The 16,630-nt window shown below is 40.4% G+C and overlaps 1 protein-coding gene across 12 annotated transcripts in view; it reads right to left on the bottom strand.

Moving 5' to 3' along the window:
* The window catches only part of BMPR1B (bone morphogenetic protein receptor type 1B), a 359,692-nt gene that overhangs the window by 109,157 nt on the left and 233,905 nt on the right, over positions 1–16,630 (bottom strand). For all 12 annotated transcript variants that reach the window (XR_012904029.1, XM_075929626.1, XM_075929627.1 and 9 more), the window contains one exon: positions 5,313–5,506. Coding sequence is in view for 11 of the 12 variants with exons in the window: in XM_075929626.1 (XP_075785741.1) it covers positions 5,313–5,385 (73 nt within the window). In the remaining variant the exon portion in view is untranslated. The remainder of the gene's footprint in view (positions 1–5,312; positions 5,507–16,630) is intronic.

Raw genomic sequence — 16,630 nt, 5'->3', positions numbered from 1 at the left:
CCATCCGTCACTACTGAGAACAGTCTCTCTCCTTCCTCTCTGGAACCTACCTTCAGAAAATTGAAGGCTGCTATCAAATCCCCTGCCCCCACCCTTCTCTTCTGCAGACTAAATAAGTCCAAGGCCCTTAGCCTCTCCTGATAGGTCATGTGCTCCAGCCCCCTAATCATTTTGGTTGCCCTCCATTGGACCCTTTCCAATGCATCCACATCCTTTCTGTAGTGAAGGGGCCCAGAAACTGACAGTACTCCAGATGTGGTCTCACCAGTGCCAAATAAAGGAGAATAATCACTTCTCTAGATCTGCTGGCAATACTCCTTCTAATGCACCCTAATATGTCATTAACCTTCTTGGCTACAAGGGCACACTGTTGACTCATATCCAGCTTCTCATCCACTGTAATCCCCAGGTCCTTTTCTGCAGAACTGCTACTTAGCCAGTCAGTCCCCAGCCTGTAACAATGCTTGGGATTCTTCGGTCCCAAGTGCAGAACTCTGCACTTGTCCTTGTTGAAGCTCATCAGATTTCTTCTGGCCCAATCCTCTAATCTGTCTAGGTCACACTGGACCCTATCCCTGCCCTCAAAGGTATCTACATCTCCCCCTAGCTTAGTGTCATCTGCAAATTTGCTGACGGTGCAATCCATCCCCTCATCTAGGTAATTAACAAAGATGTTGAACAAAACCGGCCCTAGAACCGATCCTTGGGGCACTCCGCTTGAAGCCGACTGCCAACCTGACATCGAGCCATTGATCACTAAACGTTGGACCCGACAATCTAGCCAGCTTTCTATCCATCTTATAGTACATTTATCCAATCCATGTTCCCTTAACTTGCTGGCAAGAATATTGCAGGAGACCATATCAAAAGCTTTGCTGAAGTCAAGGTATATCACATCTACTTACTTCCCCATAGCCACAGAGTCAGTTACCTCATCACAGAAGCTAAACAGATTGATCAGGCATGACTTGCCCTTGGTGAATTCATGTTGACTATTCCTGATCACATTCTCCTCTTCCTAGTGCTTCAAAATGGATTATTTTATTTTACAGTGCATTGCATTACTAAATAAAATAAATCAAGCAACCCTAACGGGACACGTCTGCTATTAGATCCATGGCACAACTGCTTCTGAAATTAGCAACAGTGGGCAAAATGAGACTAGCTAATATTGACAACTATTAGACTACAGGACAATCTTGCAAGGGAAGCAGTTGAAGCACCATCTCTTGAGATGTCAAATTAGATTGGACAAAACCCAAGATTGGCAGGGAAAAACTCTTCACCATCCAGATGCAGAATTGCTTTCCCCTTAGGCTATGTGTATGGTGCAAATAGAGGTGTTGTTGCAGTTCACACTGGCATACTCAAGAATTAATTTATCTAGCACAGCTAAAAATAGCAGTGAAGATATGGCAGCACAGGCTTTAGCAAAGGCTCTGCAAGTCCACTCAGAACTGTGGGTAAACACATTACCAATCCATGCACTAATGTCATCACTAATTTTGCTCCCCTCTCCACAGCTAAACTAGAGCTAGTGGGTGGGTGCCTATGTGAACTGCAATCACAACTCCAACTAAAACAGAGGTACTTTTAGACTATGCTGTTTTTGTTCTCTGGTTGGACGATACCTAGCACAACAGTCCCTGATGTGAGACCAGGGCTACCACAATGCAAGATAAAAGTATATTCTTTATCATACATTCCTTACTTCTATAAACTTCTTTAAAATATGTTGCCAAATAGCCTCTCATATTTTCAATTTGTTAAAGATCTGGGGACAGCCCAGCCCACATGAAAGACCCTGTTCATTGCTACAGTAGCCTTAGCTTCCACATTTAAAGGAAGAGGGCAATGTTCATACATGGGGGACTGAACTTAAACCCTTGAATCCATATTTAAACAACTAATTAGGAAAAAAACCATGTGAAATTTATGGGTGCTCCGCACAGATGAAAATAAGTTCACATGCCTAGGTAATTACATTTATATTAAAGAGACTAATTTCGGGCACCCAGGTCTGAATATTTTAGGCACAGACAATACAATGTTTAAGTAATAAAGAGACATGGCAGTAAAGTCTAAATATTGGCAGCACAAGTGTACAAGAAGTAAAGACAGGAAGGCATTGCTACACAGAAGAATAGGTCCAATGACATCACAATATGCAATATGTCAGCACCTATGATATGTAAAGGAGAATATGCACCAAGGTATAACTTAGGTGTGGTTTTGACCATTCAATAGGTTTGTGGTGAGAAGTTTGGTAGGTGAGTGAACTTGCTGTAATGAGCATGACATGAGCACTCACTGATAAAGAAAAGCTACCCCAAGGCATGCTGCTTTTGCTCAGAGGAAAGCTAACAGCCAAACAGTCCTCTAACAACCAACCTGGCCTGAGACAGCAAGATGCCATGAGTTAAACAAGCTGCTGGCTACTAATCGCTACAAATATTGCATGTGTATCACCAGTGAAGACAGCATTTGAGCCTTATCTGGCAAGACGTGGAGACAATGTTAGTTGTGTTTGAGACTATGGTATGAGGTGGTCTCCTTCAAACGTAGAATCATAGGACTGGAATGGAACTTAAGAGAACATCTAGTCCAGTCCCCTGCATTCATGGCAGGATTCAATATTATATAGACAGTCCCCAAGAGATGTTTTTCTAACCTGCTCTTAAAAATCTCCAGTGATGGAGATTCCACAACCTCCCTAGGTAATTTATTCCAGTGTTTAACCACCCAGATAGTTTGGAAGTTTTTGCTAATCCAAGCTAAACCACCTTTGTTGCAATTTAAGTCCATTGTAATTATGTTATTGATAAGCTGAATGATTCCATATTTTTATTTTCTTTTTCACTAATTTTTAAACATTTGAAATGCCCTAGTGAGAAGGGCAAACTGGAGCATCTGTGGCTGAAAAATGGTGTGCATATCTTTCACCAACTCACTGCAAGTTTCTCTATTATCTGTTTGTGTCCCTACAGATGCATGTATTCAGAATACATGTTTTCCTTGAAGATTCTGTGTGTCTTTTATAGAATGGCCAAGGATCTGGCCCTAAAATATGGTCCATGTAACCAAAAACTATTAGGGACTGCTTCAGTAAAGTTAAATGCTTGCTTTTTTAGAAAAAACAAACCTCCTATACTTATGAGTAACTCAAAAAACCCTTATTTTTTCCAAGAGGTCATCAGAAATAAAGAATAAAGGAGCAATTTGTATTTCTATCCCCAAAATTTTAAAATAATTGGGAAAAAATAAAACATCAGACACAACCTTACTCAGGTTCTATACTGGATGAACAGTTTTAACTCAGCGCTTTTAACCAAGATACAGAACTGGATTTTGAAGCTTGCAACCCTAAGTCTACAAGATTTACTCAATTATTATGCAGAATTTTTAGCAGTAAGATAGCTGCTCTGTCTCATAAATAATTGCCCCAATATAAACTGAAGAAGGGGACAAATCACTAAGGGCACATCTACATAGCTAAAGCAGAAATAAGATGTGCAACTTGAGCTACAATAATTGCATAGCTTAAGTTGAAATTGCTTATTTCGGCTTTTGGTGCTGTCTACACAGCAGGAAGTCTGAGAAAGAGCACTCTTCTTCCAACTTCCCTTACTCCTTGTAAAATGAGGGCAACGGGAGTTGGAGTAAGAAGTCCTCCAGCTCGACATTATTTTGACATTATGTTGAAATAACTGTAGTGCAGACGTGAACTACGTTATTTTGGAATAATGTCGGTTATTCCGAAAAAAATTGCTGTGCAGACGTACCCTAAGTTAAGAACCATATTTTGAGATAGTTGTTAATAAGGAAAGTGGGGGCAGGGGCTGAAATGCACCATAGTTCAGAGTGTTGGGATCCAAAGTTTTATTTGAGCTCAGTGCAGACTCATGAAGTTAATTTTCTCCTACTAATTGCTACCTTCTTAGCACCTATTACATCGTTGAGTGCAAACTGTCTATACAAGGGTGCTACTATTGTTTCTGTTGGGCATTAGGTTTAACTGTATCATGTCCTATTAGAAAGCCAGAGTAAGATTCTCTAAGGCATCAAAACACAAAACAAATCACATGTCCAAAACTGAAGGACTGTAGGTGAGGTCACAGAAAGTTTAACTGTTTAATAAATGGAAATGACTAATACACGGGAAGCAAGAAAAACCTTCCTTACTGTGAATATTTATTTTTCTTTTTAGATGTGATAGACCGCTTGCTAGCTAACTGCCATATGATGAAAACAACCAACCAAAGGAAAACGATCAAGACTATTTCATAACATTATTTGCCATCTTTTCTGAAAGCATATTACTTCAAAAAAAGTCTCTTGAAAGATGGTATTAATTTTATAAAGAGTGACATTATGTATATAAAGCAAGTTACTGTAAGCACATTTTCAGCTATTAAAAAAATCCTCCCAATTATTGCACTTGATTTCATATGAAGTGGTATTGTAAACACATGAAACTCATGTAGCTTCCTTATCTCACACTCTACAATTTATAATGCTATTGTGTTTCTGATGTCATTCATAATTCTCCCTTATTACAATTTCTGTTTATTATGCTTTTGACTGGTAAAATAGTAAACTACTATAATTAGCCATGTTTTTCATTTTTGCCTTTCAAAAGTAAAAATACAAAAGCTGTCATTCATCTTATTCAAAAGAAAAATATATTTCCTAATCTTTGGTTAATGATAAATCCTTGCTGTTAAATTGAATGAAGTAAAAGAATACACTCTTAACATTGTGAAATGTTCAAAGAAAAATATACAGTGCTTCATTTAATAATGCTACTGTTTTAATTTAATGCATTTGTTTTAAAAAAAATCTTTGTTTTACCTGTGCAACACATTTCTCAAATGTTGCATTCAAACTAACAGAAAACATCAATTGGAGCAGATATGCACTGCATCCCTAAACATGTTGGTTGATTCTACAAACTGTGTCTATTGAGAGCATCAATTGCATATTCAGGGCTAAATCAAATTAGAAAGTAATTTAGACAATGGTAGTCCCCTTGCCCCCCAAAAAAGTTTCTATTGTATCTCTCTGTAACTACTGGACCTCTCTGTCCTCAACTATCCTTTGAAATTCAGTTTCCAATTCAGGCATAATATTCACATATGCCATATAGACAGCTAAAATACTATACTTCCACAGACTGCACTGTGACTTGGAAACTTTTAAGCTGCGATTCTCCATGCTAAACTTTTCCTTTCGTAATAAAATTGAACAGCTACCGATTATCTTTCAGTTCATCACCCTGTCGTCATTACACTGCAGACGCTTTTTCTTCTTACCCCTGGCGTGCACGGAGAGTAGCACGATCAAAGAAATGTGAAGCTGCCAGTTTGATTCTTCCAGCCAACCCATTGCTGCAGGACAGTAGTGATTCTGATTTGCCCGTGTTCTTCTGCTTCTTTTTCTTTTCTTATTTCACCAATAGTCTTTTGCTTCGTCTCCGTCAGATCCTCAGACAAGCCTGCCAGCAAGCCTGAGATGAGAATATGAAAGACAAGCCTGTTACAAACTGGTTCTGTCACCACATAGACATCAATTGATCACCTCGTGGGGAAGACAACAAAAGGGCAGCAAGGATCCCAAGCTGGAGTGGATTCCTGAGACGGGAACATGGATTGACTGCCCACACAGGGATTTGTGTAAACTTAGAAGCTGCAGCCGGAGTCTTTAACTCCCTCTTTACTTTACACACTTTACACATACAAAAAAATAACACCCTGAAAATTCACATGAAGTTTGCATTACATTTTTTCAATTAGATGTACACAAACCCCTCTTGCCAAACTATGTATAAATTGTTTGCTTTATAAAAAGAGCTCTGCCTTCAGCTGTTTTTTTTTTAAAGTCACACCAGCATTTTCCTGTGCACTTCCAACATTAAGAGAGAAATAAGGATTGCTCTGAAGCAATAATAGAAAACAGCTAAGAAAGATAAGAAATAGTCTGGCTCTGCACACTGTGTTATTCAAAATAAACTCCTCCTCCCCCCGCGTATGAGCAATGATTTATAGAAATATTGCTATAAACAGATCTTTTAAAGGTCATTAGATTCCTCATGTAACTGGATTCCTTTAAATTTATATAAATTATATGAAACTACTGTAAGTACATTAATTAATTATAAATGCATATAGATTTAATTACATTTCTCAACTGTTTGCCATTGGCCACAGTTAAAATACATGCTTTTTGTACTCTGACAGAACTACTAGGCTACTCTATATGTCAGAGTTCTAAATTACTGCGGTCTCCATTTTTATTCAAAGTTTTATTTCAGATTATTTGGGTTTTTTATTGCGACAATTAACAGATTGCACCCACTAATGACCTGCTGCCTGGTTTTGGTAAATGGAAACAGGAAGCAGATGTACAAACAACCAATATTATGGTATCAAATATTGAAAGTTTGTGATCTTCATTTCTGAATAAAATTCAATAAAAACACTAAGTATTGAAAAGAGACTGTAACAGGACTTCACTAATGCATACACACCAAATTAATTGATCATCTCTCACCATCTCTAAGCAAAGATTAATAGCTAAGTACTCTAATCAGGGCTCCTACTGGTAAAATATTTTTCCAAATATCTTACAGTACTGTACAGTTAGTAATAGATATTGAGGTCTTGTCATTAATATTTAAAATATATTATAATTATCTAAATAAATGAGCAAAGTACGTTGTGTGGCGCATTAGCCTTGCTTTTCTTCTGTAGTCTTTGTTCACTTAAGACCTGACAATGCCCACACTGAATTTTTCTACTGATCTCGAAGGGTCAGATCCTGTCACCATACTTGAATAGCACCTTATTCCACAAGTCATCCCACAGAAACTCTTTGGGGGCAGGGACCATATTTTGTTGAATTTTTGCACATCACCTAGCAAACTGGAACTTAGATCCAATATTAGGACTCCAAGGCACCACCACTATACAAATAATCAACAACAAAGCAATGAAGTGCTACTTAGTGTAAGACAAATATATCCCACTGCTAACAGAAAAGACCCCTGCTGGCCAATTTAAAAAAAGTGTCTGCTTTCCAGACATTAATCTGAATCAGTGGAATCCCACTACATTGTATTTACTTTTTCTGTCCTTGTATTTTTATTTTAATTCTTTAGTGACTAGCTACATTATATCAACAGGGTACAGGCAGTCCCCGAGTTATGCGGATCTGACTTATGTCGGATCAGTACTTACGAATGGGGCTTTTCTCACCCCAGCAGACCAGGGAGACGCGGAGCAAAGCCGCGGAGAATGCGAGCGGCGGGACCGCGGCGCGTCCGGCAGTCCCACCGCCCACATCTCCCTTGTCTGCTGGGGGGGGGGCGCGAAGCTAGTGCGCCCCCCCCCAGCAGACCAGGCTTTTCTCGCGGACGCCTGTGGTAGAGCAGCTGGGGCGCTGCCGGGTTGGTCCCGCAGCGCCGCTCCTCGGCACTACTGGAACAACCCGGCAGTACCCCCCCAGCTGCTCTGCCCCAGGCGTCTTGATTCAGCCGCTGCTGGTCAGTTTCAGCAGCGGCTGAATCAGGACGCCTGGGGCAGAGCAGCTGGGGTGCTGCTGGGTTGGTCCAGTAGTGCCGAGGAGCGGCGCTACTGGACCAACCCAGCAGCACCCCAGCTGCTCTGCCCCAGGCGTCCCCAAGTCAGCCACTGCCGAAACTGACCAGCGGCTGACTACAGGAAGCCCGAGGCAGAGTTGCTCTGCACTGGGCTTCCTGGAATCAGCTGCTGATCAGTTTCAGCAGCAGCTGACTTGGGGACACCTGGGGTAGAGCAGTTGGGGTGTTGCTGGGTTGGTCCCCGCAGCGCCACACCTCGGCGCTGCGGGGACCAACCCAGCAGCGCCCCAGCTGCTCTGTTCCAGGCATCCAGATTCAGCCGCTGTTGAAACTGATCAGCGGCTGATTCCAGGAAGCCCGGGGCAGAGAAACTCTGCCTCGGGCTTCCTGTAGTCAGCCGCTGGTCAGTTTCAGCAGCGGCTGAATCTGGACGCCAGTTTCGACTTACGTACAAATTCAACTTAAGAACAAACCTACAGTCCCTATCTTGTACGTAACCCGGGGACTGCCTGTATTCCAGCTATTCCCATCATTTTCCTTCATATAGAATTGGAAAGTGCAGAAATAAAAGGACAGTTATGGTTGTGCCTCATGACTGACTGTTCTGAGATTTGCTCCACATTTTACACCATATTTCCTGGGAAAAACATGATCCTACCTCCGTGTGCGTGTGCATGTGCGTGTGCAGTTTGCTTCAAAGGCATCACTAAAGTTTCTATCCAGGGCTTATACACATCATTCACAAATAGAGCTTGGAATAATGGTTCATTAACTACTGACATTTTAAGCTTGTTTATTTAAAAAAAAAGCAAGCCAACTCAATCTTGAACATATCACATCCTTCACCAAATGTCTACAAAACAGCCCAGTCGAACAGTGAGTGCCCAGATGAAAGGGGAGATTCAAGTTCAAGACTGGTGCACTGCCCATAAGAGGAATGACTTGAGCTATTCTATATTAACTTCTTGGGTTAGAAGAACATGGGGAAGATGGAGAGGATTCAGGGATGGGTGGGGAAGGGAGTCAACCCGTAGTCAGCAGTATATACAAGTTTTTGAAAGTGAAGAGGATGTTGTGTGAGAGGGAAGGGAATGAAGCATGGGAGCTATAGCACTGTACTCTCATTAGCATAACATGCTTCAAATGCAGCCATGCAGCCCAGAGGTATGTATAGCTGTGAATCAATCTGAAAGACAGCTACCAAAGAGGGAGAAGCTCATTTAAATATTTCAGAATCCAAGGGGACACTTTTCACCCCAACTCCACTAACATCAAAAGGAGTTCCTTATGCAGACTAGAAGGAGCATGTATCCCGAAGATCAATGTTTAAGTCATGTTGGCACTAAGGCATAGATATCAACTCAGAGGAATCTTGGGCTGCCAAGCTATGGCTGAAACAACCTTACCTGAAGCAGCAAGGCTGAACCACAGATGGGGTCGCACTGGCCAGCTGAGCTCTACTAGCAACCTTTTGGGAGGGGCTTGAGGTAGCCGGACTGCCTGACTGAGCAACAAGATCAAAGATGCAGAAATAAGGAAAACAGAAAAGTTCAGAGAGGTGGAGGGCTATGATGAATAGCTTGCCTGAAAGCCCTCACCCCCATTTTTTTAATGTTTCCAAGCACCATTAAGCACTAGACCACCCTTGCCTATTCCCTTTTTGAATAATTAAAAGTCATAGAGATTTTTAGTGTATCATTAGGGAAGGACTGATTCTTTTTGTGGCTAAAACACAGAGTGGGGAGCCAGTAGATCTCTCTGTCTAAATTAGGATAAATTTAAAAAACAACAAATAGTCTATAAAGTGCTACCCGACTAACAAAACATGTAGATGATATCATGAGCTTTCGTGGGCACAGCCCACTTCTTCTAGATGATGTGAGTTCTATTCCTGACTCTGCTACAGATTTATCCTGTGGCCAAAATGCTCTAGGTAGGTGGCTCTGATCTGTGAAATACGAATAATGTCATACAGTATATCAAAGGGAAGTTATGATAGTTGAGCTGTGGGACACAAATGGAGAGGGGGCTGTGTTGGAGATCCAAATTTTCTTTAAATTTTTCTGTTTCAGAATATTATTAGCAAAAGCTGGAGGCTGTTTATACGAATTACAAGGATGCTCTTTCTGATAGTTGAGTGCAAGCCAAATTTTATGCAGCAATAAATTACAATAAATACAGGATTTCTCAACAGATGTTAGAGTTTATGGATCTTCCATTCTATACCAGATATTTAACTGGCATTATACACTTATCCTTTGCACAACATATAAGCATGCAAAAACAGTGCAAAATGTTGTGTGGGGGGGTCCTTATATATCCAAGAATGGAAAGAAACTTTTCAAGGTATCACAAGGGTGGAAAAATCTCAATTATTTCTATAGCCTAGAGAATGACATCATTGTTTCCATAGCGGTTAATGTCATCAATAGTCTACCTCCAGATTTGATTTCTTTACTGCTAATTATCCTATTATTTATACATTTTCTTATTTTTAAAAGGCTGTTACCTATAAAGTAAAATTCCTTTCTAAGTGAAACCACCAATCCAAAGTGTCAGAGTTGCAACATTTCATTGAAAGAAACAGGAAAACTGCTCTCCTTCCCAGCTTAAGAAAACAACTAAGCAACTAAACTAGAGCAACCAAGCAGCACCCACAGGCACCATTCCCTACATTAAATCTGGATGATTGTTGTTTGGGTATTTTAGATAAAGATTGGCAGTGAATTCCTGAAAATAATTTTGTTTCATTAATTATACTGAGATACCCATAGAAATCCCAGTTCTGGGCCAGAAGTCAATTGTACTAAATTCTGTGTAAACACAGAACAAGAAGATGGTCCATGCTCCACAATAGCTTACATTCTAAGTAATGGGCCCTCTTAAATGCTATGTTAAAATTCTACCAGAACAGTGTGAACTTGGAGAATACTTTAAGACATATCCTTAACTATTTTCAGCATATTAGCCCTAAACAAGTGGAGCTCAGAAGCCCTAGTGGCAGCCGAGTGTGGGTATTTAAACAGCTAATTATATAGGTGTTAGCAATAGGCAGAATTTTCATTATAATTTGAAAAAAACCCAAGGGAAGGTAGCTCTGAAGAGAATTTGTTTTTTCAGTTTTATCTCCAGAGCAATCTTAACATTTTTATTTTATTTTATTAAATTCAACAACAAAAGTTGTGAAGCACTAAACTTCTGCAGGAATTTGGAGATTTTTAAAGAACACAACAGAAGGGAGTTTGACATGTTTTCCCAAGTTTCTTTTCTTCCCACTCCATTCCTAGCTTGCCACATTCCACATCATTAGACATCAGCAACTCAAAGAAGAGAAAGCTCATTTCAGCCACTCAGTGAAAAGACTATCACTTTGTTACAAATAAACAATCCCCAACCCCTCCCCCACCCCTTGCTTATTTGAATGAGAAGTATAGTATTCTGAGCACGTATTCCTTTGGCTTTCGGAGCTCTGCCAAGGTTCCCCTCTCCTCCCCCACCTCCTTGCATAGAAAGAGAGGGGAGAAGGGAGAAAATCCCATAACTTGTCTCAAGCATGCAGAGGATGATTTGTGTTCTCATTTACAGAGTCTGACTGTCACTGATGATCTGCTCTCAGGCTTAGATTACATGTGATAAGGGCTGACCTTATTTGAGTATTCACACATTATGCACTCATGGAGAGCAAGCTGGACACAAAAGTCCCTCACATGTTCTGGGCATCAATCAAGCTCACAGCATGGAGGCTGCCAAACTTTTCTTCCATTTAAATCAGTAGAGGAAAGGCTAGTCCAAGACAGACTTAATAAAGTTTAAAGCTGTGCCACAGTATATTTGGGGTCCATTGTCTTCTAAAAGCGAGCTTTTCAACAAATTCTCCACAGTTACCACAGACAACATCTTGCCTTTAACAATTTTTGGGGGAGAGAAGGGTAGAGAAGACAGGGGACAAAGGCAGAGCCAATTCTTAAAAAACCAAAACCCTCTTATTTCCAGCTGTTTACAAACTACTAAATTATTCCGCAATATATGAAAATATTGTTCGTTATATAGGATTTTAATCCCATGTTTGCCACACTTTCCTGAAAACCAGCACATGCTTAAGGGTGAAAGTGTAGCACGATCATAACCAATTTTAACACTAAAACCTTTTACTGCAGAAAGACTGACATCTAACACATATTTTCTGTTTGCACCAGCACTACAAAAATGTTTAATCAACCCTCAGAGTACTCACATTCTGCTTAAAACCAACAACACATAAACAGCAGGCAATAGGGTGCACACAGCAGAGGGAAATGTGTGTGTATTTATAGAACGCACAGCAGGGCTCCAAGTGAATCCAGATAGGCCAGAAAGTTGTCCCAGTATTACTTTTATGGCTGCAATTAGTTCTACGGAATTTAAGCTTTCACTTAAAAATAAATAAAAATTCTAACCCTTATAACGCTGTTAATTTCCAGAATCTGTTGGCAACCGGATACAATAACTTAATGAGAATATGTGAACTGCTCTGCCACCACATATTGTTAACTCTGGAGTATAATTATGACAATGGGTCTTCCTTTGCAAATCATTTAAACAAAAACCTACCGCTTTTCTGGCATGCCAGGAAATAATGTAAATTAGAAAGGAAAAAATGCTTATCCCCAAGACTTATGCTAGATTGCTCCACACTGTATATTTTCTTATGCTTTCTCCAGTCTAGTTTTAGATGGCCTGCATTATGCTGCCGCTACCACTTCCTTGGGGAGACTCATCTGCAACCTGAAAGATCTCACTATGAGGAGGTTTTCTGCTTTTTCCAGCTGAAGCTTTTCATAATTAAATCCCAGTTATACAATGGTATGGGGGAGGGAACATGGAGAAGGGTTAGAGAACAGCAAGACACCAAGAGAAATCAACAGACCCCTATGATATACACCACAAGATGTGCACAGAGAGAAGTGGCTATCATGCACAAAGAGATCCAGTAGCTTCCAAAGAAGACAGAGAATGAAAGAAAGAGGACAGACTCCAAGAAGAGGAGGAGTGGGAAAGTGAGAAAGGAGCAACTGTACATCAAGAAAGAATTCCACCAGACTACTTCAAGGGCCCAACACAACCACAACTACACTGCAAACATGTTTTACATAAAATATAAATGTTATGGCCTCTAAGGGCTTTAGTGCTGTACATGGCATGACACAACTGAGTTATCAGAAATAATGATTCACAGTAAGAGAATATCATGATTTTACAAACACTCTCTCTTGACCCCAGACATGTAAGAACGGGATACTTTTTTGTTCAGAAATCTTCACTTATGAACAATACTGAGAACTTCCTATCACATGCTTGAAAACAATTTTGTAAAACAAATAAAATTTACCCAAGCATAAGCACAGGGGCGGATATAGGGCAGGGCAAATGGGGCGGCCGCCCAGGGCCCCGCGCTTAAAAAAGCCCCACGCATGCGCCGTGGCACCACCGCGCATGCGCTGTGGCAAAGGGGGGCCCCACGGAGTTATGCTGCCTGGGGCCCTGCAAAACAGTCATCTGCCCCTGCATAAGCATAATATGAAATGAAACAAGGTTCAGTTATAGACCTGAAATGTAACTGTACATAGTCCTACCCTTTAAAACTTGCAGTTAAACCATATTCAGCATTAAATCAAATGTTGGCACCAATTGTCAGTGACAGATACTGGTTTAAAGCAGGAGATGGTAGATTAGTGTGCTAGTGAAAGATTAAGAATTCAGTTCAAATGTTTTGCCTTGATTAAAGTTTTCTTTTCAAAGAATAAGATGAATGTCATTTGGATAATGAGAATACAAGAAATGTTAGGTCCAGAAAAATGTGTGTCTAACTGGAATAAAAGACCAGAGACATGGCGGCAGCTGGCCCAGGTCAACTGAAACAGGCTCAAAGGCATTGGGCTGAAAGTCTAAAAAATGTCTGTATAGACCTTTGGGGTCAGGGACCATCCCCCTTCATGGGGTCCCGGATTTTGGGCTCCAGCCCAGACCTTCACGTCCACACTGTAATTTTAGAGCCACTCAGTCTGTGCCCCAGGAGCCTGAGTCAGCTGACCTGGGCTAGACACACGTGTTTAAGTGTCCTGTAGCTCAATGTTCCTGTGTTTTTCCCCTCTGGTGTGGAACTAACATATAAAAGATAATCTGAAATTTCAGTTTGTAGTTGTTACATTTGTACCGAAAATATACTCGTCTCCATCCAGCACTAAAATTTTGTTTGTCAGCTTCTCAGGCATGACTGTTTCATGGAGTGTAAAACTAAAGTTTCAATGTGTTTCAATGGGAAACTAACATCATAAAATAGTGCCTGTTCAGAAAAGTTAAATGAGCTGAGAAATGTGTTTGACTTCAGGCTCACAGGTGTGACGGTTTATACTCGTTCCCAAAACCAAAAACAATTGAGGTCTGGAACCTGCAATGGGATTTGCCTGCACCGAGCTCAGGGTGGGATTAGGATCTATGTTTACTTGTTTGTCATCTTCTTGGGAAAATCGCCTAAGCTGCTTTATTTTGCACCTTAGTTCCCCATCTGTAAAATGGGGATAATGCTGTTCTAACTCCTAAAGATGCATAATCCCTTAACAATTGTGAGGATCTCAGACACCACAATAATAATAACCGTATAAGTATTTAGACAGATTGGAACTTAAGAACAGACATACATGATCAGAGCAACTGCTCCTGGTTCCACAACAAGATATTTTCTTCTCTTGATTGAAAATATGTTGCTTTATCATTTCAGTCAGCTGTTGCTGTTCCTGTATAACATGAAAATTTAAATAGGAGAACCAAATTTGCCTTCTCTTTCTATATGTATAGATTTTTGTTTCCCTCATCATGACTCCTCTTATTTATTTCCTTTCTAAATGGTCCCAGTATTTTAAATCCTCCATCAGAGGTAAGTCTTTCCATATATAATTTTAGTTATAGGTCTCTGATTCCTTCTATATCTGGTGTATTTTTTTGGAAGAGAGTTACCAGAAATGAACACCATGTTCCAAGAGAGGATGACCATTGATCTGTATATTTAAATATTTGCAATAACTATCTCATAGTTTATACAGCCTAACATTTTGTTTGTCTTTTGCACTACCCATAGAACAGAGGTTTTCACTGAATTTTGCACAATGACAGCAAAGTATTTTCTTTATATGTTTACAGTTAATTTAAAAGTCAGGAAGGTGAATGAATATTATTCTTCCAATATACATTACCTGGCATTTGTCAAGAAAATGTCATTTGTCTACTCAGAAATGAGTAGTCCCGTGGCACTGTGAAGACCAACAAAAATACAGATGGTGGTATGAGTTTTCGTGAGCAAACCCACTTCTTCAGACGAGCTTGGATGGAGTTCTTCTCATGAGCTGAGAGTCTACTCATTTAACTTTCAGTGCCTCTAAAGTTCAGCATCTAAATTTCTAAACTAACAAATAATTTAGTCACCTGCAGATTTTTCCATCTCTCTTCTCAAGCCATTTTCCAGATCATTAACAAACACATCAGATACCACCAATTCCAGAAGTTGCTTATGGCCCCCTCCTGAGGGGCAGTATTTCTACAGCATACTTGCCCTCTTACTGAATATACCAAAGAGTAAGGCTATACTTCTACCAGCACCTTGACTTTTATGAGACACCCTCTCCCCCAAAGATATACAGTTTAATCTTGGTCAGGGTAGTTTTTTGCATACACGTATATGTTGTCAGTATATATTGTATATATTAATACTGATGTTTGCACCCCAATCATGTGGGGTGTAAAACAATCTGACTTGACATAAGCAGGAAGGGCTGAGACTCATGCTATGGGGCTAGAAATGTTAGTTATTCAGTACCTGCTCATTTTGAGTGAAAGCTGCACTACAATGACAGAACTCTACTCTGATCTGGGACATCACCTGCTTTCGTACAGCAAGGAGATTGAGCAGCTGCTCTCCAAACTCCCCATCCCGCTTGCAGCTCTTTACCACCTGGTTGCCATAATTCAGCCCTTTAGCCATGACCAGAAGAAAGAGTAAAAGTTCTAGGCTCAGAACCCCAGCATACAGTTTTCTATGGCACATTTGGAGGTGTATCCAGAACGCACATGTCCCTGGGAACATTCAACCCTGCATGGCTTTGTGCATGTGCTACCCTAACCTGTTGATACAAATGCCTTCTCTTCAACTTTGGCTTGTGAGATCCAATTCAAACATTGACATCTGAAATATTGGGCCAATCTATTATAAGTTGAATATGAGTCAACAGTGTGATGCTGTTGCAAAAAAAGCAAATATGATTCTAGGTTGTATCAACAGGTGTGTTGTAAGCAAAACTCGTGAAGTCATTCTGCCGCTCTACTCTGCACTAGTTAGGCCTCAGCTGGAGTACTGTGTCCAGTTCTGGGTGCCACATTTCAAGAAAGATGTGGAGAGAAATTGGAAAGGGTACAGAGAAGAGCGACAAGAATGATTAAAAGTTTAGAGAACATGACCTATGAAGCCAGGCTTCATAAACTGGGTTTGTTTAATTTGGAAAAAAGAAGATTAAGGGGGGACATGATAGCGGTTTTCAAATATCTAAAAGGGTGTCACAAGGAGGAAGGAGAAAATTTGTTCCTCTTGGTTTCTGAGGACAGGACAAGGAGTAATGGGCTTAAAGTGCAGCAGGGGAGGTTTAGATTGGACATTAGGAAAAAATTCCTAACTGTCAGGGTGGTCAAATATTGGAATAAATTGCCAAGGGAGGTGGTGGAATCTCCCTCTCTGGAGATATTTAAGAACAGGTTAGATAGACATCTGTCAGAGATGGTGTAGACGGAGCTTGGTCCTGCCTTGGGGGCGGGGGGCTGGACTCGATGACCTCTTGAGGTCCCTTCCAGTCCTATTATTCTATGATTCTAAGTTTTGGGGCCCTTGAAGCTTTTGGAGAAAGGATATTTGGTGGGTGAGAATAAAATGCAGAGACAAACCAGTGAAAGATTTTTGAAACTATTTCCATAGCTTGCAGCAAGTTCGATCAGTTATGTGGAAAAAATTAA

The sequence above is a fragment of the Pelodiscus sinensis genome, chromosome 5, assembly GCF_049634645.1.
Source record: "Pelodiscus sinensis isolate JC-2024 chromosome 5, ASM4963464v1, whole genome shotgun sequence".
Taxonomy (NCBI): Eukaryota; Metazoa; Chordata; order Testudines; family Trionychidae; genus Pelodiscus; species Pelodiscus sinensis.
The sequence above is the reverse complement of the archived record's forward strand: the minus strand, read 5'-3'. Positions and strand labels throughout refer to the sequence as shown.